We start from the raw sequence: 25,299 nt of genomic DNA on the forward strand, positions 1-25,299 counted from the left end.
GTCCGTTTATTCCTACTCTCTGCTTTCTGCTTCTTAACCAATTCCTTATCCACAGGAGGACCTCTCCTCTTATTCCATGACTGCTAAGCTTCCTCAGAAGTCTTTGGTGAGGTACCTTGTCAAACGCTTTTTGAAAGTCTAAGTACACTATGTCCACTGGATTACCTTTATCTATATGCTTGTTGACACTCTCAAAGAATTCTAATAGGTTACTGAGACAGGACTTTCCCTTGCAGAAGCCATGCTGGCTCTGCTTCAGCAAGGCTTGTTCTTCTATGTGTTTAGTTAATCTATCTTTAATAATACTTTCTACCAGTTTTCCAGGGACAGAAGTTAAGCTAACTTGCCTGTAATTTCTGGGATCCCCTCTGGATCCCTTTCTGAATATTGCCGTTACATTTGCCACTTTCCAGTCCTCAGGCATGGAGGAGGACCCGAGGGACAAGTTACATATTTTAGTTAGCAGATCAGCAGTTTCACATTTGAGTTCTTTGAGAACTCTCGGGTGGATGCCATCCGGGCCTGGTGATTTGTCAGTTTTTATATTGTCCCTTAAGCCTAGAACTTCCTCTCTCGTTACCACTATTTGTCTCAGTTCCGCAGAATCCCTTCCTGCAAATAATCTATTTCTGGGCTGTACCATTTAAAGTTAGGGTTGTTCAACTGCATGCATACACAAAATCCTTGCACAACAGAATATGTAAGGCCTGGAAAAAGGCAAGCTTAGAATCCTGACATGCCAGTTTTCCATGTACAGAGAAAGTTTTGTTTGGCATGGAGTACCATTCCATCACCCAGTATGGTATAGAAGAATTGGGCTACGGCTATGGAGATCCGAGTTCAAACTTCTGCTCAGTTATGCATTTCACTGAGTGATCTTAGACCTGACCTACATTGCAGGGTTGTTGTGAGGATAAAATGAGGGGTAACTGCCTGAGCTCATTGCAGGAAGGGTGGGATAAGCTTGTAACAAATATGTGTGTGACCTCCGCCGGCAGCCTGAAATGAGACAAGCACAGATTTACCACCTCAGTGTAATCAAGGACACTGAAATAACGCTAAAAACATATTTTAAAAAAATTAAAAAATACTTTATTTCATAAGCTTATTACAATAAATTACAATACATTCAATAATTAATTATTAGATTTAATATATTGAGTACTAAAAATCTTAGGATGGATTATATTACTAAATAACCAAGTAGATAAGGCTGTAGTATTTTAAGAAATGATTGCCTAAACATTCCATTTATAAATACAGAAAACGTATAAATACATAAAAACTACACCTTGCCCTGAAATTCTTAGTTCTCTCTTTACATACTGAGTTCCTAGACACCATTTACCAATAGCTCCTCTAACATTTCTTTTTCTTGCTGGGAGTCCAGAGTCTGTGAGTTCAAATTCCTGCTCGTGTTTCCTGGGTGTCAAGGGCCAGCTAAAGATCACCCCACAGTGAGTGGCTCAGGGGTTACATGCCCTGCCACCTGTGCAGCCGTGGGCAAGCTGCATAGGCCCAAGGAGCCCAGTTGCCCCCCAGCTGGCAGTTGCGGACAAGGAAGGGGCTGGCTTGTGCAGCTGTGTCAAGCTGAGCAGGCCCTAGCCAGCTGGGGAGGACTAGCCTCAGAGGGAGGCAATGGTAAAGCAATACCTCTTACCATGAAACCCTATTCATAGGGTAGCCATAAGTCGGGATCAACTTGAAGGCAGTCCTTTTCCATTTCCATAATTTTCTGCCAAGATCTGTTTCGTTAGGGTTTCCAATTACTTTTCCATGACTTTGCATACAGAATCCTAGCCATTATAATGATATATAACGCCTGATTTTGATATTCTGATGTAAGTTTTACATAGTTCAAACATAGAATGGGGTGGGGGAGTCTTATGGGACTTCATATTCGAATATCCCAGCGAGAGTACAGCCGTTTTGGCAGTACCTCTTATAAAAACAGATCTGTACAAGACACCAGATCTATAAACCACTATAAAAGCAAGCAACCTTGCCCAGATTCCAATCAGTTTCGATACACGCTATCCTTGCTCCTGGCTGCGTAATCATCTGGGATGATCTAACCCCACACGCTACCCGGTTTACACGAATACAAGCCACCCTAAAGAGCCACCCCCCGACTCCTCGCTTGACCTCAACCCGCGCCGGGCTCCTCTCGCAGTGAACGACGCTCTTGGCTCTCCGCCATCGAGTCTCCTCCTCCTCCGTAAGCAGCAGCCGCGGCAAACAGAATAAGAAGCCCGGGCGGCCCTTCTAGGAAGAGGAGCGGGGGAGAGCGAAAAGAAGGTGCCACGGGGCTCCCCTCGGAACTAGCAGCCCCGCCTGGCCGGTGTGAACAGGTAGGAAGAGGTCGATCGGCTGGGAGACCGGATCAAGATCACTTTGAGAAGGGGGGGGGTATCTTAAATTCAGATCCCACCCATTGCCGTTCACTTCCTACGGGGATCCTTCACAATCCCGAGTTGAGGCGGGAGGGTGATCAGTGTGAAAGTAGGGGTGGGGATGTACCAATGCCTAAGGTGCATTAGGGATTCGCTTCATCGTCAAAGGACGCTCGTTCGGTGGTGCTTGTACCTGATTTCCTGTTTTCAAAAGAGAGGGAAAATATCACCACCTTCCTGCTCCCTCCATTGGGAGAAATAGGCTGACACCTGGCCTGAAACCTAAACACTCCCGTCCCAGTCGACACACCAGAGGTAAGAGTTTAAATAAATCGTCTCAGGGTCATTAAGACAAGGAGGTTCTCGGGGTAAGCCCTGAGAACAAAGCTCTGTTTCAAAATTGCCGCTGCTGCTCCCCAAAACGGTGGGGTGTCAAAACAAACCCACCTCTCCTATGTCTCTTTCTCATACTACAAATGCAGTGCTTGGCTGGATAGATATTTTATGATCACACATGGACCGAAGGCAGGCAGTCACAAAACTAGCTCCAAGAACCACATTTGGTTGAACAAAATGTTCTAAAGTTCCCATCTTGGGTTTTTGAAAAAAGAGACAGCTGTTACATGCTTATGACTTGAGAGAGGCTGTGTAGTGTACCGAGTACTGGCTAACAGCCAGAACTGTGAACCTGGGTTCAAATCTTGCCTTAGCCTTTAATTCATTAGGTAGCTTTAGGCAAGCCACATTCAAGTCTGTCTCTCATCTGCAGTATGGGGATAAGAACACTGGACTCTCTTAAAGGGTTGTTGTACAGATTCCTGAGATTTTTACTACACATCAGCACTTTGAACACTTCTATGTAAATGTTAAGTACCAGTTGTAAGACATATACAGCTGTAGAGCAGGAAGGCTAAATATACCCATATTGCCATGGAAGATACCTTTTAGGAACAGTCTGAAGGATCTGTCTTCCCTGAAAAATAGGTGCATGTATAATTCATCTTGTGCTATATCTTACATATCATAAGACATACATTTGTGTGTGCGTGCATGTGCATGCAGCCCTATAGTATTTAAACATTAAATATAAATAAAATTTAATATCAAAATAAAGTATGGTTCTTTAAAAAGTGGAGCAACTACTTAGGGTCAGTAACCCATTAAGTGTGGTTGTGGTAGTGAAATGGATTGCTTTGATCCTCCTGTAACCTGCCCTGTCAATGGGCAGGAGTAACTACTAGCTTGCGTTACTGGTAGACTGCACAAGAGGAGCCAATTGATGGGCACAAATATCTGTCTTGATACGGCCAGGAGCATGTGTGCTCCAACCAGTTTTTTGCAGCAAAGCAAGGGAAAAATGTGATCTGGCATTCAGGCTCAAAACAGCCTTTATAGCACCCTCAGCTGCTTTCCTGCCCCTGCCTTGGGAGCTAGCTGGAGTGCAGTTCCAGGGAGGTCACACTGTTCTTTGTTCAGCACCAGTGTTACTATGAAACAACATGAAACAGGCATTTCAGGCAGCAGAATCTATAGAGGGTGACCATCTTCTGGCCTTCAATTTATTTATGTAGCATTAAAAATTAACTTCCAGTCCAGACTGGGAGGCAGGGATGTGGCATCATTTTAACTTCCCACTTCTAACCCGAAAATGCTTAAGGACCTCACAGTTTTTACTAACGTAAATCTCTTCTGGATCAAGAAGTTCAGCTACGGACCTTTGCATGACTGCCATCTCTGGTGGCATTTCAGGGGTTGGAAAATAGACTGCTCCCAGTACATGCTCCCCTAAATACATGTGAGAAACCCACACTGGCTAGTTTGTGTGGGTCAGGGAATAGAAACATACAGGGGAAGGTCTGTTGCAATTGCCTGGCAGCTTTGGGACATGTTGGGAGAAACCCCTGCCTGAAACCCTGGACAACCGCTACCCGTCAGTTCAGACAGTATTGAGCTGAGTCAATGTTACGACTCAGTATACGTCATCTTCCGATGTTCCAATGTGTGCAGTGGCCTGGAATATTTTTTGCCACTTGAAAGTTAAAGACAGCTATCTAGTACTTTCCATTCTACTCAAGGGCAAATATGGCAACTGAGACAAAAGCCTGTGCAAGAGCACTCATTACAACTCAGTTTTCAGCAGAGCTATATATACTTTACACTACAATTGACATTTAATGGCATTGCCTTCTCCTGTTGGCACAAGAATTTTATGACATTAGATCAAGGCAGCAAGGGGACTCCATTGACCGTAAGCAGGTGAAAGGGAACACTAGCAAGAGGCCAGTGCTGAGTAATGCTAGCTCTTTCCTCACTGGAGGTGTGTCTAATATTATACCTAGAGGCATTTATAATCTTGCAAAATAAAAGGGGGTGACAGCTCTTTCCCAAGCAGGCTGGTAACTCCAGAAGCTTGTGAACAGTACTAAGAAGCTCTCTAGAGAAGCACAGGTCATTCTTCTTCCAACATTGAGTGTTTTTCAGCAGCTTCTTTTTTTGGTCATCTTTGAACTGAACCAGCTGTTGCCTCGCTCTCATTTGTTTGTTTTCCTCTAATAAGGCTTGCTCAGGAAAAATAAAAGCTCCAAAGGAAAATGGTCCAGGAAGAAGAGGCAGCCTCTAGGATCGTCCAAGTCCAGGATCGAGGATGGGCATGGGTGGTCTTAATAGCCACAGTGCTGGTTCAAGGCCTAACGCTGGGTTTTCCTTCCTGCATTGGGGTCTTCTTCAAGGATCTGCAGTATGATTTCCAGGCTAGCAACAGTGAGACATCATGGTTTCCCTCCATCATGACAGCTGTGCTACATGCAGGGGGTGAGTGTTTGCTTTTACTTATCAACTTATCTTCTCAAAAGGCACCCGAGGGGAAGTGCAACTCACAGTAAACCATCAAGCAACAAAACTATCTACAAGATGTCATTTGACTACCGTTAGCTTCCTTATTCAAAACATAAGAAACAGCCTTGTATCCAGTCAGTCTGTGGTCCATCTTGCTTGGTAATATCTACACGCTAACTGACAGCAGCTCTCCACTGTTTCAGACAGGTGTCTTTTCCAGCCCTGGGCTTGAACTAGGAACCTTCTGAATGCAAAGCATGTGTTCTGTTACCGAGCTGCAGTCCTTCTCAAAGATTCAGAGAGCGGCGGGTAGGTGACCAGTCAGCATATTTTAAGAATAACCTTGTACTAAGGAAATCTACTAGTGGAATTTTGTCCTCTTCAGACCACCTCCTGGCCTTGACATCACTTCCTCCTTAACCACCTTGTCTCAGTCCACCACCTGGTAGCCTGTCAAAAATATTTCCTGAACACGCCAGTGCATACTGCTGCTTCCTGCAGGGATTGCTCCTTTTTTGGAGTTAGGATGGGCTAGGAGGCAGAGAACGACAGTTCTACACCAGATGAACAAAAATCTTTGTTTTACATATCTTGTGTAGTGGCCAATAGTGATATTAAGGTCAGGTTGGTGGGTACCTCACCCTACATACTAAAAGGACGTTACAGAAATGATCTTTGGCTACTGGACAGAACTGGTGAATTGTTGAATTAGCAGATGGCAAAGCAAAATCTCATGTTGCCTGAATGTATTGTATAACTGCAGAGCTGACTGAGCACCAGTGATTTAAAACAATTGCACCAGATGAGCACCGATGTTTTAAAATTAATGCAACGGAGAAACAGATGACAAAATTCAGTAAGAATGAGGAGCAGGGGGAAGGGTTGTAATTAGGAAATTGTAGCTCTTAAAGGGGCAGTGGCCCTGCCAGAATATATGCGGCAACACAATTTATAATCTCTGCAGCTTTCTCTGCTCTGCACAGGCTTGTCTGTTTCAGCTCCTTTTATCCATTCAACTGCAAGGATGGCATGCCAAATGCTTTATGGAAACATACAAACAGCCCTGCTAGATCATCTAGTTTTCTCACAATAGCCATCCAGATGCCTTTGGGAAGCCCACAAACAGATCCTGAGTGCATTAGCATTCTCCCCACTTGTGATTCCCGGCAACTGATATTCAGAGACCTTTGCCTCTGACAGTGAAGGCAGAACATAGCTTTATCCTCCATGAAATGTATCAAATCCTCTTTTAAAACCACCCAAGCTGGTGGCCGTTATTACATCCTGAGGGAGTTAATTTAATAGTTTATCCACTGTGTGAAGAAATATATGTCCCGAATCTTCCCAACGTTCAGCTTCATTGGATGGCTCTGTGTTCTAGAGACTCCATGTAAAAAGTCTTTCTGTTAAGCCACACAGCTGATTATTAAAATGTTTTTGAGGCTTTGGCCCAACCAATGGGATAAATGGAATTATATCATGGTTAACAGATAAGATCCAGGCACGACATGGTTTTAGCAATATACCTCACCTCTCTTCAAAAGACTCCTTATAACTGCAACAGCATGTCTTGTACACCTGAGAATGTCATTACCTTAGTGTTCCTTCAGGTCAGGTACTAATAAGTGCCTTTCGCTACTATCTATTTTACACCTCAGGCAAAGGAGGATGATCATAAATGAGCAATGAAGTGATATCACAGGGAAATGAGAGATTAATGTAACTAATTCCTGCTTTAATCAGAACAACCTTGCCCAGAAAAAAAACCCTAGAAGGACTTTTAGGCTACCTAGCCATGTTTATCTGTAGTTGCTGCACCCAGGGTAAATTCAGCCTGTTCTGTATATACACTCTGATAGTCCACATGACTAGGAGGTTTACATAAACTAGTGATTAGGTGGAAGACAGCTTTAAGCAGTCACGGTGATTAATCATATAATAGGATAATATTGAGCTGAGCAGGGGGAAAACACTTGGATTTCTCCAAAGTATAATTTGATTAGGATTGCCAACTTTTTTTTCTGACAAGGATGCTGTGTCTTTAACACCTAGCAGCTAGCACAGAGCCCTGCCAGGAAAAATAGTTGGAAGTCCTACATCCCAATCAGTTTCCAGAGTTGCCTAGAAAGTGAATATTTAGCAGAATAGACTTCTTTTTCTTGTACAACGTCGAGCTTTTAACTGGATAAAAGATTAATGTTGTATAAGAAAGTCTGTTCTGGCTTTGTGTTAATCTAGAGTTGTCAATGAGCCAGAAAAAAGGACTGGTTTGCTCCTGTGCCTTTAACAGAGAGTATTTTGAAATCTGCAGGTGACCAGTACCAGCATTCCTGGTACTTCCCATATATCATATTTCCATTGAAGTCACAGAAGCAGGCCAGGGCAGTTTTATTCTGGTCAGTTGACAAACCTATGTTAGGCTGTGGTCCAAATCCCATCTGGGTAGTAGCTGAACTTAACAGAGTAACAGGGCCACTACTTACCTACAGCCCTACTGATCACCCCAGCTGGGGTGGAAGACAGAGAGGCATGCAATTTGCTGCACTGGTCTGGATCTTGGGCCTGATGCAGCAGATTGGACCCAATGTTGTCATGTGATGCTAGTGGGGCCAGATTAGCCCTTCTACCCCTGGAACCCCCTATTTTAGGGCTTTCCCCAAGTTGCCATGCACTTCAGCCTGCCCATTCAGTGGGCAGAACAGAGAGTTATGCCAAATCCAGTGCCCATTTATTATGCTAACACTGAATTAACGGGGAATTAACAATGAGAATATTCAAAAGATGTGCCAAGTACATTATAATCATTCTTTTATTTGTCTTTAGCTCAGCAGTCAGGAACAACTCACTGTAAATCCCACTTTGCAAACGCAAGATGGGCACTGCCATCTACACCTCTTTGCATTGGGCTAGCTTGGATTGAGCAGAGGTGTCTCTCCACCCAGCCCTGCTAACATCACTCCACTGGGGCAGAACTCCCTGTTCTGCCTGCTGAACATGTGGGTGGAAGTGCTGCCAGCAGGATCCCTGCCCCTACTGCCATCCACCTGGCCCTCCTGAGTAGGGATGCTGAAGATGCAATAGGAGCCCCACTGCTGCCCAGCCAGGGTTTGGATTGCAGCCTGAGTCTTGGAGAGTCTCCACCCAGTGAATTCAGCCCAGAGACTTCGCACCCAGGTTTCCCATTCCAAGCCGAGGCCAGCACTATCAACTGGACCACATTTCCTCTCATTTTACAAACCTCTTTTCCCGTTCCATCCTGTGCCTCCACATGTAGGGAAGCTAGACTTGAGATACCTTTCAGCCCATAGGACCAGGAAGACCAGCGCTCAACTCTTCACTTTGCCATTATAACACATAATAGGTGACCTTGGATCAGTCACTATCTCCTAGCCTAACCTCCCAATACATCAAATAGTTTTTTTATTCTATAAATCTGCATTTTTTAAAAGAAAAATCAGTTCAGGTGAGAGTTGAAACCAATCCACCCATCCCCTGAACATTCACCCTTCCTTGTACTGACTAATTTTAATTATTTTTTGTCTGTGGGTGTATCTGTCCTATGCTTGCTATGTAAACAGCATGGGACTAGGGGAAAGGAGAGGGGTGCCACCTTGGGTTGAACCTTATACTTCATGCACACCCGTGCTGGGAATGCCTGAGTTAGGAAATTCACTGCCATGTAGATTCAAAGGCCACACAGGAAGAAACAGGCTGGTGTTTGATTTGTCCCGATTGAGGCCCCTCAGCTGAACCAGCAGCCTGATGAGGGAAAAACTACACACTGGTATATAGGAGGCCATATAGATTGGTGGGGGTGAGCAGACCTTCTCCTTTACAGAGCTTTGATATGCAGGTGGCCAAGTTTAGCTCTGTTTCATAAAAAACAGGGCTCCTCCAGACAACTTACTTAATTCATCCTGACTTGCTTGCACAAGGCTTACATGAAGATAAGATTAAGCAAGCTTTATTGCGTTGTCATTATGATTTGATGTGGGGTGGTTATAGGATAATGAGCATGTATTCTAATTTGCTTGCTGGGTGTTTATTGGCTTCCCATTTGTCATTCTTTCATCCCACACTTTTCAACACATGTTCTCATTGCTTTCCAACCTGCAAAAAGTCCACTTATTTTTTTAAAGTGGATTTGTTGCACTAGGGCGATCAAGCCCTTTAATCCACTTTAATTGTGTATACCTCAAGTTCCAGTATACACTTGAATCCCTCCTACAAAATACTGAGAGTCTGGAGGCACCCATAATTTGGAAATTTTTTCATATCAAACCTCTAGGTTCAGGAACAGCCAGGCGAGATAGCAACCCTAAACTTTAGGGCTTGTGCCAATTTTCGATTCTTACTTCATCCAGGTATTAGGTAAGAATTAATGGTGAAAACATCTTTATGAAGAGGTGGTGATGGCCCATCTACTCCAGTACTATATATGACTAGCAGCAAGTCTGAGATCTCTTCCTTGTCTTTTAAGGTTGCCACTTTCTGCCTGGCAGAATTTATGGTGCGTGACAACCTTCTGTTAAAGGTACAGGAGCTCTGTCAAAGGGCCCTTGATAACCCTAAGGGCCCCACCAAATGTCCTTTTTATGATGCATTCATGATGATATGTGCTCAAGGGTACTGGGGAGGTTTTACATGATCCCGCCTTCAGTATAGTTTGTGCCAGCAAATGTTTTGGGTTGGACATAGTACTTTGTTTCCAATCAGTGCATGCCACGTAACCTCCTGCTGAAACACTGTACAGTAGGGCCCCGCTTCCCGGCGCTCCGCTTCCCGGCGTTCCGCTAATGCGGTGGCTTTCCTCCCCTCTTTTAAAGCCGCTTTTGCGGCATTTTCATGTCATTTTTGCATGATGCGCCCCATTAAAGTCAATGGGGTTCTGCTTTGCGGCGATTTCCGCTTTATGGCGGGGGTCCAGAACAGAACCCGCCGTATAAGTGGGGCCCTACTGTATCTTTTTGTGCCACAAATGTTCCTGTGTATTGTTTTGTCCCACTTCTGCTGCATTATAGCGTAAGAGTGTTCTACTTGACTGCAATAATGCAATACTGGGGAAATGTCACAGAACAATTTAATAAAGCAGAATGATGTGTGGATGGTCCAGTATAAATCTACTACTAATGTACTATTATTGTGTCAATGACATGTAGCAGAATACACCTGCATAATAATAATAATAATAAAATCTGGAGAGGCCCTAAGATCTTTCCAGTCACAGACCATGTTTCCACTTTCTGTTCACACAATTATAACACAAGAGGAAGACAAAATGGAAATGGACTGCCTTCAAGTCGATTCTGACTTATGGCGACCCTATGAATAGGGTTTTCATGGTAAGCGGTATTCAGAGGTGGTTTACCATTGCCTTCCTCTGAGGCTGAGAGGCAGTGACTGGACAAGGTCACCAAGTGAGCTTCATGGCTGTGTGAGGTTCGAACCCAGGTCTCCCAGGTCATACTCAAAGGTAACTGACATCACCCTCTGCAGATCTTATTAGAGCTTTCAGACCATGATTCTTTTAGTCTACCGTTTGGATCTCAAGAATCAATTGTGCATCAGAGCCCCACCCAGGTACCAGAATTGTCTAAATCAAAAGTTAGCAGCCTGAGAGCAAAGTCAACAGCCAGCCAGACAGTGAGTTTGTGTGCCTGCAAAAATTGGAGATCTTAAAGCAGAGATAAAACCTGCAATCTCATCTATGCAACCACAGAGATGCTACCGAAATTGCAGCTTTGTCTGGTGAAGCTGAGGGAGTCCAAAGAAGCGGCACAGGAATATTCAGATAACCCCTTCACCTCACATGACGAGAGTAAAACCAGGATTGTACCTGCCAGCCATAGCCTCCCTGGACAATGAGGTACCCTACATGCATGAATGTGCACAGAGCTCATCTATATAAGGGGGAATCCTGAGCCAAGTTTTCATTCATATGTTGGCACTCATCTATTGTGCTGCTGCTTAGTGTGTTGGAGAGGGGCAGCCTGTAAAGCTCCGTGATGTGAGAGGGAGTTCATTTGCAATGGCCAAATGCAAATGAAACTTATTGGCTTCAGAAAATAGCCTTTGGCAAGAAATAAAAGTAAAAGAAAAAATAAAACTTTTCAAATGAATGTCGGGGTGGGTGGGAAGAATTTGATTGGGAACAAAATTTATTTCCTCAGAAATAGTCACCTTTACAAAAACCAAGAACACAGAGGAAGGTCACATAAATTTAGTAATTTAAGCTACTTAGAGAGACATGCGAGAGTCAGTGTGGTGTAGTGGTTAAGGTGCTGGACTACGACCTGGGAGACTAGGGTTCGAATCCCCACAGAGCCATGAAGCTCACTGGGTGACCTTGGGCCAGTCACTGCCTCTCAGCCTCAGAGGAAGGCAATGGTAAACCACCTCTGAATACAGCTTACCATAAGAACCCTATTCATAGGGTCGCCATAAGTCGGAATTGACTTGAAGGCAGTCCATTTCCATTTCAGAAAGACATGAAAAGGGCAAACCCCACTTCCTGTTTGCCTCCTGTGGACCTGAGAGAACATGCGAGAAAAAAAATGTCCTGAGGGAAAACTGAATATAGTTAAAACTGCTTCCTTATGGAGAAACTCCTATTACTAGAGGGGCACTGTTAACCAAAAAAAGCTATGGTATCTTAAATATGCAAGTGTGGATATTATGTGTCCAGGTAGTTTGTAATCCAATTGTGCCCATTACTAATAATTTCTTTAGGACAGCTCACAGACCCTAACCTAACCTTCCTGTTTCTAATTAAGGAGCATATTTTGCATTTGTTTGTTTAGCTCTTGCCAAACAACTGTATTTATTCAGATTACTCTCCAGCTCCATCCCAGGAGCTCATATTCATTTACAAACATATCTATTTCTTATTCCTTATATCTCCCATGCTGAAATCCAGCACTTTGTTCACGACACTGTATGTCCTGAGGCTGTGTTCACATGTTCTCTCTTGCCCTCACTGTAAATGCTGCTGATTCTTACTCTCATGATATTTGCTTGTCTTCTGAATGGTTTATATGCAAAATGGCATCCACATTATCTCCTCCCCCCCATCCTCATATTTTTTTAACCTTGGAGTAGACCTCCTGCATATACTTACTAGCAGGTAGACACAAGTATTTGCTGTTGCTGATATTCTGAAAATGAAGCTTCAAAAAATGAGGCAGGATTATCTTCTTGCCCTTTCAAATGTTGTTTTTACATAACATAGTCTTGAGTTATGTGGCTGACAACTACTATTACATGGCAGGGGCACATGGCTTAATATTTTGTCTGTTCCAGCCACAGTACTTCTTACACATCTGAAGTTCCTGCTCTGATATTCATGTTTACTTTCTAGGGCCTCTTTGCAGCATTTTGGTGGAACGATTCGGCTGCAGGACCACGGTGATGTTAGGAGGCCTTCTCAGTGGGGTGGGCATGGTTGCCAGTGCTTTCTCCAAGTCTATTAGCCATCTTTACATAACAGCTGGGTTCATCACTGGTGAGTATAGTCAAAGTGGGCCAGTATGTATGAGCTTCATTCTGGTTTTGTTTCACACAGTTGCCCAGTTCACATTAAAAGTTCAAAACATGGCTTAGCACAAATGAGCAAATGTGTAGGTTCCTGGACAGAAGATAGTGGCCACTGCATTCTTCCTCTGGTCCTGTTGCTGCCATGCTACCTGGAGCTAAACCATGCTTTAGCTTGGTGTTACGTCCGAACCTGGGCTCATGGTTTATCTGTCTCAGTCGAGTGGTAAACCAAGAGCTAACCTTGGTCACACCTCGTGGTTTGTCTGGAGTGACAGATTGGACATAACACTAAGGCAAATGATGGCTTAGCCTTGGGTAACACGGCAGCAGCAGGATCAGAGAATGGGTGCAGTGGCTGCAATCTTCTCTCCTGGAACCTACAGGCTTGCACATTCTTGCTAAGCCATAGTTTGTCTTAGTGTTACATGTGAACTGGCTCAGTTTCTCCTCCTATATCATGTGAATCCAAGCAGCAAGTGGTGTAAGATGATACAGCATAGTGGCTAAGTGTACGGACTGTGATCTTGGTTCATATCTTATCTCGCTAGACTGCTTTAGGCAAGCCAGTACAAACCCATCCCTTCTACCTGCTATATAAGATAATAATACTGGTCTGCATTAATTATGGGTTGGATGCTATTTCAGATTTCAGCAGGTAAGCAAAGAGATCTTAGTAGGTGATAGAGTGCAGTAAGACACTTGGAAAGGTCTCTTGGATCTATATGCACAAATGAATTAGCATAAAGCAATGTATTTTAAAGTGCATTTGGAGGGTTCTTTTTAAAGTTCATAATGATAGCAATGTTGTCAATCACCAGTTACTCACACACACTCCTTTTGGGGTTTTTTTTAAGCCAAGGAATGGCATAACAAGGGTAGAGACCCATTTAATTGTTTATAATAAATAGTGTTTTTTCAAATATAATTTTAATTTGAATATTCATATATACATGTACTTATGTACTTCCATCACGAGAGGGTCCAGTGATATTTTATAACTGAAAATTAGATAAAATGTATAGTTACTTTTTTTCCAAAGCAAGTTTATTTTCTGGTAGGTCTACCATATGTAAAGGCACGTTACCAAATTCTTCCAAGCTACACAGGAAGTGGATTGGACTGTGAAAGACCAACCCAAATTGTGTTTGCATTTTGACAAATTTGTAGGGCAGTCCAATATCTCAGAGAGGAGGTCAGGACTCCTACTCCCCTGGTGCATTCACTGTAGCTGCCCAATTTCCCTGCTTTTTAAAGTCTGATAGAAATAGCTGTGGGCTATAGGTATGTTCTTAAACTGCAAGGTTTTTTGCCTATTAGGAATACATTTTGGACACCATGTTCTCTGAATTAGGAAACTGATATGCTAATGCTTCTGAGTTCTATTTCCCCAAGCTATTATTTCTAGTAGTAAAACTGGACCCCAAAGAGTAGCTAGTTTCTTTTCAGCTGTCTCTGTTCTACTCCAACATGCCTCTCTATTTACCATATCGATAAAGCTCACAACTTCATGTTGTTTTCACATCTCCAGATTTCCACCTAACTGATTTTTTTTCATTAAGCACAAAAGAAGAAAGTAAATATATTCCTAAAGTGCTCTCTTAAAACTACATCCAGTACCTCCATAACAGCTCTTATACATGCATTGGACGATATCAAATCCAATACATATCCACTCAGAAGTAAGCTCTATTGGGTTCAGTGGGACTTACTCCTGGGTAAGTGTATATTGGATTGCAGCCTTAGTGTTCCCAGTGCTGTTGCACCAGTGGAGGCATCCACTCATGGAAGAGGAGAGGTGATTGCTGCCATTTGGGGGCCCTCCAGAACAGACTGAAGGAGGGTCTGGAGATCACTGGAGGATGGGGAATCAACAAAAATTGCCTCCCCTCCTCTTTCATGTGCAGACACCTGCTGCTGGAGCAATTAGATATCGCCCGTTATTTTTCTTAATAAATGTCAATTGGACATATTTTTTTCTCATAAACCGATCACATATATATCGAAATGGGATTTCAACACAGATCTCCTCAACAACTGTCCTGGAAGATGATTTGATTTATCATACCATTTAATAATATTTTTCAGTCTAGATGCGTAATAATAGTATATAATATTTGAAAATATTCCTCCCAATGGGAGGAAGGACCGGCTATAAATACAATATAAATCTTTCATTTTCATAAGATTTTTGTATAGTGGGCATTGCAACGTGATTTTTTTTTGGTCTAACTGCAGAAAATTGCAAGTAATTTTTTGCCACCTTTTAAGCATGTTCATAGATATGATTATAGGAATATTCATGATTGTGTGCATGATTGTTGTTTTTGTTATAGTTTTTAATTATGTGGAACCAGTGAGCTGCTGTAAAATATAGATGCTCCTGAAAAATGAGCTCATGTAGTCTGAAACTGGGGTGGGAAGCATGGTCTACCTCCATCCTTCCTAACTGGTTGCCCTGGCCTTATAGGGACACTGAGCTAATACATGTAATGTGCTCTTAAATTCCCACACTGGGCTCCTACTGGGAGGAAGGGCAGGATATAAATAGTAGCAGTAGTAGTAGTAGTAATAAATGTCCTTGATTTTATATGCTTTATAAATTATACACACACACATAGACACAGGTATTTCTCAAACTCCAGCATTACAAATTCATATTCTTTAATCTCTCCTTTCTTTGAAGGCATGGGATCATGTTTTGGCTTCCAGGCTGGAGTCACCGTGCTTGGTTACTATTTTATACGTCGGCGAGCATTGGCTAATGCTCTGGCCTCCACAGGTGTCTCTATCGGCCTCACACTGTGGCCACTGATCTCTCAGTACTTGCTTGATGAGATGGGCTGGAGAAACACATTCCTCATCTTTGGGGGAGTGTTGTTGAACTGCTGTGTATGTGGGGCTGTGATGAGACCAGTCCCAGTCCAGCCACCTGCCCTATCAATGAAGTCCTGTCCTGAACAGTCAACGGAAGGGGCACATTTGTCCAATGGAAACACATTGCATCATAAGGAGCATCTGCCTCCATCCCTGTGTGCTGCTTGCTTTCAGACCCTACAGAAGTACCTGGCTTTTGACATCTTCTGCAAGAATAAAGGCTACCAGATCTACACCATTGGAGTGACTTGGATGGTGATGGGTTTTGTGCTTCCTCTCATCTACCTGGTGCCCTATGCCATTTTCAGTGGAGTGGAAGAGCGTAAGGCAGCCCTCCTCATCTCCATCATTGGGTTCATCAACATATTCATGCGCCCAATGGCAGGCCTGCTCTCGGGTCTCAGCATCTTCACTGGCCGGCGGATCTACCTCTTTAGTGTGGCTGTCCTTCTCAATGGCCTGAGCAACCTCATCTGTGCAATCTCGGCTGAATACAGTATTCTTGTCCTCTACTGTTTAGTCTATAGCGTCTCCATGAGTGTCATTGGTGCACTTCTGTTCCAGGTATTAATGGATGTGGTAGAAATGGACAGATTCTCCAGTGCCTTGGGTCTCTTTACCATCTTGGAGAGTGTGACCATCCTCGTTGGACCCCCTCTTGCAGGTAGGATGCGAATAGGACCTGAGCCTTTGGGAATTCTGTAGTTATAGAATTTGGCAGCTGTCGTAGACTTCCCTGCAGGAATAATTACCACAGCCTTGAAATGGCAGGCACGAGGGCTGAGTGGTTTTCATAGAGCAGGGGTGGGGAACCTTTTTGGCTCCACAGGCCAAATTATTTATCAGGATCAGCCTTGTGGGGCTGGCCTCCTGTCAAACACACAGTGTTATTATGATGCCATGCGATTGATGGGTGGGTTGCCCCGCCCACTTGTCAGTGTCCTTTGTATGGAATTCTTAAATGCCCAACAACTAGCTGGCTGGTAGGCACTTGGGAACTCCAGCACAAGGGATGTTGCTAGCCCTTTGCTTAGGTCTTTGGGAAGTGCCGATAGCAGGGCTTACAAAGCAATTATTTCTCCCCTTTTCCCTGGGAAGCATGTGCAGCCAAACTGAGCAGGATTTAACCCCCGCTCGACATGCCCTTTGTGAAGATGACGACAACCGTTTCCTGCTGCTGCCGCCTTGAGTCCAATCTCTTCCCCTGCACTCTTCAACCTTCCTTTCTTCGCCACTCTTATCGCTCTTTTTCTTCCTCTTTCCTCATCATCCCCACCCTTTGCTCTTTCTCTCTCCCTGCCCCAACACTCCACATTGATATTTGTCTGGCTGCTGTGAATCTGCAGGGTGCTGTTTGCAGCATTTTTGCAGGATTCTGATGCAAACCCCTTTCTGGATTAGGAAGAGGTTTGCATGGAATCCTGCCAAACTGAGCAGGATTTAACCCTTGTTCATTGGCTAATGATTGAGGGTTAAATTCTACTGCCTTGGTTGTGTGTGCCTGCTCCCTACTGGGAACAGGTACACATAGCCAATGCAGGATTTAACTCTGCCCTCCCACCTATCAGCTGATGCCATTAATGTCATCAGCTGATAAGTGGGTGGGCATGGTTTGGCCTTGTGGGCCAAATTAGACACACACACCCGGCCTACAGGCCAGATGTTCCCCACAGCTGCCTTAGAGACTCCATTGGTCAGCATGGTTGTCAAGAGACTCGGCAGAAGCAGCAGCCCAGTCTATCCTCCAGCTTTTCTTTTCCTTTAGGCTTTCAACACCTGCCTTTCTGTTCACCCTTTATTCCAATTCTGCTCCATTAATCACACCACCCATACTTCCTCAGGCCTTGCTAAATAATCCCAACCCAGTGCAGGTCTGGGTAATTCAGTTTCTCTTGACAGATGTGAAGAAGGCAAGTCTCTGGGCTCTTTTGGAAACAATGAGGCAGAGAAAGGATTGTGTGCCCTCCTCGCTCCTTCTCTGGTCTCAATCACCCCTCCCAAACTGCTTTCTTTTTAAAGAGGGGGTAGTATATGCTATGGCTGCTGCTGCTGCTGCTGTTATTATTATTATTATTATTATTATTTCACTTCTCATGTATTATGAATGTCATGCATTAATTACTTCACATGAGACATTCCAAAGTGATTTATAATGCAATAACATATATAAAGCAGTTGCATATATAAAAACAGTTAAAACAATTGCATATATAAACACAATTTAAAAAACAATTATAAATAGAAAAACAATTTAAAACAACAGCACATTCACAAAATCAATTCAAACCCAAGACAAATACACCAGCTGGAAACTACGTAGTTTGCTCTTCAATTTTACATGGCACCATGTTGGCTACCCTTACTCTAGATCAGTCTTCCCCAATCAGGTGTTCTCCAGTTATTTTGGACTCCAACCTCCATCAGCCACAGCCAGCAGGGCTAGTGGTCAGGGATGATGGGAGTTGCAGTTGAACAACATCTGGAGGTTGGGGAAGGCTGCTCTAGATTTTGGGGGGTTGCATGGAGAATCAGTGAAAAATCCCCTCCCCTCCTTCCGCAAAAGGGTTCTGGAAGTGTTTTTTCTGTGAGCAGAATCCCGTTCCGTGCCCGGTACCTTCTGGGCAAAGGGGCGAGTTTGCGGCCGAATCCAAAGCCCAGGCCGCTATCAGGAGTGTGTGTGTGTGCACACGGCGCACCGGCGCGCCAGCGTGACACACAGGAAGGAGGCGGGGCGGCTGAAGGCCATTTAAGGCCACTCCACCAGCCTCCCGCCCTCCTTTGAATTTTGGCGGCAGTGAGGCTTTTTGGCGCGGCAAGGCCCGCAGTGCTGTGAGGCCTTCCAGCGCCGGCAACTGCTGCGAGGCTCCCGGCTCGGCAGCCTTGAGGCCTCACAACGGCGGTGGTGAGGCCATCTGACCGGCGGTGGTGAGGCCATCTGACCGCAGGAGGCCTAATGGCGGCGGCGGCGGCGGCGAGGCCTTCAGAGAGCGTGCGTGGCGCCTTCAGCACATGTGGAGCTTCCCCTGGCCTTTCCTTAGGCCAGGCCTTTGCGTGCAGCGGTGGCGGCGGCGAGGCGTGGCAGCGAGGCACGGCAGCGACCCTGGGAGTGGCACAACAGGCACTCAGGCCAGGACATTTAAATTTGTTTTTGTGAGCTCTTGCTGGGGGGGGGGGAGGCTAGCGCTAAGGGACGGTCAAGCTGGCCTCAGGCCCCCACCGCCGACTTTAGCAGAATAGTAGCATAGGTAAAGCTGGGGTGGTGGTAACATAGGTAAAGCCTGGGCAGTAGCTGCACAGGTAGAGCCTGGGCGGAAGCTGCACAGGTAAAGCCCGGGCAGTAGCTGCACAGGTAAAGCCTGGGCGGTAGCAGCGCAGGTAAAACCTGGGCGGTAGCAGCGCAGGTAAAGCCTGGGCGGTACTAGCACAGGTAAAGCCTGGGCGGTAGCTGCGCAGGTAAAGCCTGGGAGGTGGCTGCGCGGGTAGAGCCTGGGTGGTGGTTGCGCGGGTAAAGCCTGGGCGGTAGCTGCATGGGTAAAGCCTGCGTGGTAGCAACGCAGGTAAAGCCTGGGCCGTAGGAGCGCAGGTACAGCTGGGTGGTGTGTGTGTGTTTGGTGCACTGAGTGGGGCAGCTACATGAAGGGGAATTTTATCCTACCTAAATGTCCCATGTGTATGTCTCAAGGATGTACCTGTACAAGGATGTACCTTGTACCTGCTTGCAGAGGCCTCAACAATGGAACAGAGCCAATGCACTTCATGTGCTGTTATTGCTAGGATTATTTTACCATTTACAGGGATCTCGGACCCTGGAGAGGGAGGATTGTAGCTCAGTAACAGATCACTTGCTTTGCATGCAGAGGGTTCCCAGGTTCAGCCCTCAGTGCCTCCAGTTAGGGCCAGGAGATACTTCTATTGGGGTCCCCTTTCCCATTACAGAAAGTGAAATAGGAATAGACTCCTTTTCTTGATACTGAAGTCTATTTTTAGTTTAAATTAAATGTTACTTTTCATTTACCAATTACCCAGAGAGGTAATGGGCCATCGGACAGCCATCTGTGGGGATGCTTTTATTAAGGGATGTACTGAGAAGGCCATTCCTCTTCCACACTGTTTTTGCAAACCAGGAAAGTTCAGAGAGGGGCAAAATTTGCCTGCACTCCCGCACCCTCCTGCTGCCGTGGCCGCTACTTGTTTGTGCAGAATACCCTAAAGATGCTCTGTCATAACATAGCGGCCATTTGGATGGGAGCAATGCTATGTAATTACAAAGAGCAGAGGCTTTTTGAGGAGGGCGGGTGGCAGCCAGAGATAGAAAGGAGGCTGCAGGAGCCAGTAAGGATCCCAGTTAGTGCTGCAACCTCACCTCCAAAACTACCTCAACTCCAAAAATGCAAAGGGAACTCATCCCCTCTTTTTCACTGTTAAGCTTCTCCTCCCCAAATACGTTCTTCAAAACCCAAGTAAAAATATACAAACCTTTCCATCAGTTAAGTCCCATACACCTCAGTCCCAAAACCCATTTAATCTGCGATATTCTGAGTAACCATACATAGGATTCTGCTGTATGTGTGCGATCACATGCACCCTCCCGTGGGAAGAGGTAACGATATACTCAGGGGGATTTTCTCATAAGTAAGTATGCATAGAATTGGTCCAATTCATCTTATTCTGAGTAAATTATTTAAACATAATGGAATTCTTTTCAGCAATCATGTGCAGGCTGCACATTTGCTTGCATCTTCTCTTTAGCTAGTTTACAAACTGGTCTGTGGATAAGGTGGCCACCTTTTTTACAGGCCACTAGTCCTGTGCTTTTAAGAGTCATTTGATCTGCAGACATTAGAAGATGACATTGCTCAACTCCATGCCATCTAATAACTGCTGAATACAAACCTGCAATTAAAGGCACAACAACAGGCTAGAAGGATATGTGGGGCCAGGGCCCCTCAAAGGAGTGGGAAGCAGCCCCCAGCAGAGGCTGCTCAAGAAAAGTGTCTCTTCCCAGCTAAGCTCGAGGTGCTATGGACCTTGCTTGCAGACTGCCCAGTTATGGGGAGACTCGTTTTATTAGGCAGGTTTTTCTTTATTATGCAGTTTTTCCGGATCCTATACGGTGGCCCCCGGCTTGCCCTTATGGCCAGCAAACTTAAATCAGTCTTAGGTATGGACGCACTGGTCCAGAGGAGAATTGATAAAGACATACCGTTGGGCAGGGTTATTGGCCCCTTCCCATCATCCCCTACCTCTGCTCTCACAATGCCCCCCCCGTATAGTGCCCAAAGTGGCAGTGGGCGAAGTCTACCTGATTCACCATCCGTCATACAAGTGGGGTCAGTCAGTGATGGCTTCATACCAGATAGGCTATGCACAGTGCACTACACTTCATTCAATATAGTGCGCACCTGTGGCAGAGAGGCCTTATGGGCAAGTGTGGCAGCTAATCTGCCAGCATTGCCAGCTGTTACACACGGTGGATTTTGAGCTGCTGTGTTTTGCCTTTTAGGTCAACTATGCAGCAGAGCATTACCTATGGGCTGCTGTATTCTTGCATGGAGCACTTCAGCCCCTTCTTGGAAGGGACAGCCAGGAGACGAGAGGCCCCAGAAGCGGTGGGGCTCTACTTTCATGATTTACAGTTCTCGGGTAGGGCAGACTTTGGGTGCATGTTAGCGCTTGATGGCACAGTTTATAGCATAGCTATGAACTGGGGGGTTCTTTAGGCAGCTGGGAAAATGGAGGATCCTGCCCCAGTGTTCACCTTCCAGGGTATTAAAATTGACTTTTGGACCCAAGGCTGCAGGCTGCCTGGGAAAAGCTTGAACTGTTGCAGATCAAGATCCTGGAGTTTTCAGGGGCTGGGAAAGTGTTTGCTTTCTGCCCTTCAGGTATTGGGGGCCTTCTGCGGTGGGGTTTATGGTGCCATAACAGGGATTTCACAGCCTTACCACAGGTTCAGGGTTTTGGCTGCCTTATGCACCAACCTGCGGTGTGGCCCCCTCCTTTCCTGCAGTGCGTCAATGGTGTTTCAGGTAGAGGAAGGACCGACTCTGCTAGTCCCATACCGCATACTGGGAGATGGAGGAGGGGAGTCAGAGATGGCCAGGGCAGGAGGGGATTCCTGGGAGTTAGGGGCTGACTGGGGCTATGCAAAGTGTGGCCTATTCCTATGAATCACGTCCTGGAATTCATCACGGATGGTAGGAGTAAAGCTTGTCTGTCAGTGTGTCGCAAGGTAGGCTGGCAGGGGGCCTTTAGGACCATTCAGATGTCTTGGGATATGTCATGTGCTGGCCAGCTGGCCCATGCACACCCCCATACCCCTTATCCTCATCCTCCATGTTCACCTGACCCGCCAGAGATTGTTGATCAGGGAGGTGCTCTGTGACCATCATGCTTCAAAGCTCAGCAGTTGCATGTAGCGGCCCTCACACTCAATTTTGGAGCCTTCCGGATGGGGGGTGGGGGTGTTTTGGGGCCAGGTCAGACTTCCCTTCGAGCCATCCTGGGGTCCAAGGTTTGTTTCCAGGCAGACCAGGGGTACAAGAGTCACTCCACATTATTTACCCTCCCCTGGACTGGACACTTCCCCATGATGGCATCATAGTGTTTTTGGCCTGAAGCTATAGGCCTGGTTGCCTGATATTCAGGGGGAGGGATCTTCCCTCATAAAGTTTCGGTCTAGTGTCGCAGTGCCTGGGAGCGGACCCATGGGGGTTTGAGGGTCATGCTCCTCCGGAATTGGGGTTGCCTACCCGGCAGTGGAATTGCCTACCTGGGACGGTCTATTTTGTTTTGGTATATGCAGGTGCAGGCCGTCGGGAGGTGGAAGTAGGGGGCGCATGGAATACATTCACCCCAGGGGCGAGTCTGAAGGTCCGGGACCCAACTGTTCACGATTGTTTCTGTTTTGGCAGGTTACTGGACGGGGATGGAGCAGATGCGCAGCCTACTCTGCAGCCATGGCATGATCTCATAGGCTGGCCTTGGGGCCGCAAACGCACATTGGTTCACAGCTGGGCCTCTGATGGTGGGCCACGGTTTGGTGGCTGGGCCGACAGAGTATGCGCTGGAATGGTCTCCTACCCATGTCGTTCCAGCAGGGTTCAGGGCGGAAGGTTCTGCGGGTGGTGGTCATTCCCCTGGGTGGGAATTACCTTGGTTACTGAAGGGCAAGACATGTGAGGACATGCAGTTGAGGCCACAATAGCCTCGGGTCGTCTGCTGTGGTCAGACAGGAAGGGCAAGGCCCTCAGTGGCAGGCATGTGAGGACATGCAGTTGAGGCCTCGGTAGCCTTGGGTCGTCTGCTGTGGTCAGACATGGAGGGCAAGGCGTGGACATGCAGTTTGTGGGGTAACGATGGCATCTTCCTGATGAACCTGCAGAGGTTATTGGGTGTGGGGTAAAGGGAGACTAAGCAGAGGCTTGTCCCCCTTTTGTGGCAAAGAAGTGCGGGAAAAGGTTTAAAGGGAAAGGGCAGCTAGGTGACACCTTTAGGCACCTTTGGGGGCGATTGGCGGTCCGGGGGCCTGCAGCTCAGGGCTATACGGCCCGGGGGGCAGAACACGGGCCGCCTTTGGGGCCAACGTGCCTCATCCGCTCGGAGTTTCAGGGCTCCGGGGGGCGGTGATGCGGGTTGGACCCCCTACACATCTTCAGGGTGTGGCCTGAGCTGGGGTCTGGCACAGGGCAGCCCCGGGCTCAGGCAAGGGTTTGGTTGCCCTATGGCTGCAAGCAGGCTTTGCCTGGATCATCAGAATGCTCCCGCACTTGATTTCCCCTCTGCAGGTTCATTATTCTAATTGATTCCGTTTAATAAAGTGGCCCATGATTTAACCCAATGAATGGTGTTTGTGTTTTATTTCGGCAATAGGCCGCAAAAGACAGTTTATGGGAGGCTTGGATCCAACCTTACATTTTTGCCTTTGTACTTTGTATGCTTGAGGAAGAGGAAAAGGAGGCCAGATCACTTCCAAGAATAAAAGTAATCCTTTAGAGAGCCTATGCTGATATTTTCCTCTGTATTTTTTCCCCATGGTGCAGCTCGCTTCTTCCTGTAATTTGTGTTTACAGACATAAATCCTTTCTTTTCTTTTCTTTTCACATTACTGTATTCACTGCAACAACCATTTGGGTACACACAGAAAACACAATGGCCACATAGTGTGAATCAGCCTTAAGGCACTCTGGCAGTCCTAGTCTGATTTCTTGGGGCTTAAGTAGCCAGATGGCTGATTTCAGTATCCGGTAACCTTTTGAGAGCCAGTTTCAAGGCCCTATTGAGCAAGCAAATGTAACAAATTCACATACGCACACCCCTTTTTAAGGTCAAACAGAGTTGATTCTTTGCTCAGAAAACAATGATGCAGAAGATAAAAAGCCAGGCTTTATAAAAATAGGCCAGAGGCCCCAGGAAGGAAACATCAAATTAACTGAACCTTTCAGGGTTTTTAAACATACGAGGAGGCTCTATGAGTACAGGAGGCTCCCTGCTTCAGAAGTTCACCTTCCAACTGCAGGTGATGGGGGGAGGGCAGAGAATAATGCACTTGTCTCCCTACTCATGTGTCCACTTCAGGGTTGCCAGGTTCATGGCCTGATCCTGTATCTTTAGGAGAAGAGAAAGTCAGCCAAGTGCATGTGTTCTTGCAACACGGTAATGGGAAAAACCACAAGGTGGAATTCTCACTTCCTCCTGCCCAACTTTTAAAGATACAGAAGACCTGTTTGAGGCCGGGCCTGGCAACCAAGAAGTCTTCTGTATCTTTAAAGTTGTGCAGGGGGAAGGGAGAATTCCATCTTGTGGTTTTTCTCATTACAGGGTTGCAAGAACACCTGCACTTGGCTGACTTTGTCTTCTCCTAAAGATACAGGATCAATCTCAGGCCAGGAACCTGGCAACCCTAGTCGGCTTTACCCACAAGCAGAATGCCTGAAGAGGGCTAATGGTGCAGAATTATATGTATGCAACCAAACCTGATAATTGGACAGATTAACGGGGAAATCTCTCATCTATTGGAGTAAAGTAGGGCCCCGATGATGTGAGTTTGTTGTTGTTATGTGCCCAAGTCGATTACGATTTATGGCGACCCTATGAATCAGTGACCTCCAAGAGCATCTGTCCTGAACTACTCTGTTCAGTTCTTGTAAGTTCAGGTCTGTGGCTTCCTTTATGGAATTAATCCATCTCTTGTTTGGTCCTCCTCTTTTTCTACTCCCTTCTGTTCTTCCCAGCATTACTGTCTTTTCTAGTGAATCCTGTCTTCTCATTATGTGTCCAAAGTATGATAGCCTCAGTTTCATCATTTTAGCTTCTGGTGACAGTTCTGGTTTAATTTGTTCTAACACCCAATTATTGGTCTTTTTCGCAGTCGATGGTATGCATAAAGCTGTCCTCCAGCACCACATTTCAAATGAGTTGATTTTTCTCTTATCCACCTTTTTCACTGTCCAACTTTCACATCCATACATAGAGATCGGGAATACCATGGTCTGAATGATCCTGACTTTAGTGTTCAGTGATACATCTTTGCATGTGAGGACCTTTTCTAGTTCTCTCATAGCTGCCCTCCCCAGTCCCAGCCTTCTTCTGATTTCTTGACTATTGTCTCCATTTTGGTTAATGACTGTGCTGAGATATTGATAATCCTTGACAAGTTCAATGT

The 25,299-nt window shown here is 45.8% G+C and overlaps 1 protein-coding gene across 3 annotated transcripts in view; it reads left to right on the forward strand.

Annotated features, from left to right (window-relative positions):
- The first annotated feature begins 2,037 nt into the window (after positions 1–2,037).
- Positions 2,038–25,299, forward strand: part of SLC16A5 (solute carrier family 16 member 5) — a 32,979-nt gene continuing 9,717 nt past the window's right edge. The window contains exons 1-4 of one of the 3 annotated variants that reach the window (XM_061616124.1): positions 2,038–2,351; positions 4,951–5,204; positions 12,586–12,729; positions 15,445–16,299. In XM_061616124.1, the coding sequence (XP_061472108.1) occupies positions 4,985–5,204; positions 12,586–12,729; positions 15,445–16,299 (1,219 nt within the window). In that variant the 5' untranslated portion in view covers positions 2,038–2,351; positions 4,951–4,984. Of the gene's footprint in view, positions 2,352–2,537; positions 2,709–4,950; positions 5,205–5,431; positions 5,538–12,585; positions 12,730–15,444; positions 16,300–25,299 lie in introns of those variants that run through there. The other 2 variants (XM_061616125.1, XM_061616126.1) reach the window with 2 other exon arrangements.

Source organism: Rhineura floridana, chromosome 3 (genome assembly GCF_030035675.1).
Source record: "Rhineura floridana isolate rRhiFlo1 chromosome 3, rRhiFlo1.hap2, whole genome shotgun sequence".
NCBI classification, from domain to species: domain Eukaryota; kingdom Metazoa; phylum Chordata; class Lepidosauria; order Squamata; family Rhineuridae; genus Rhineura; species Rhineura floridana.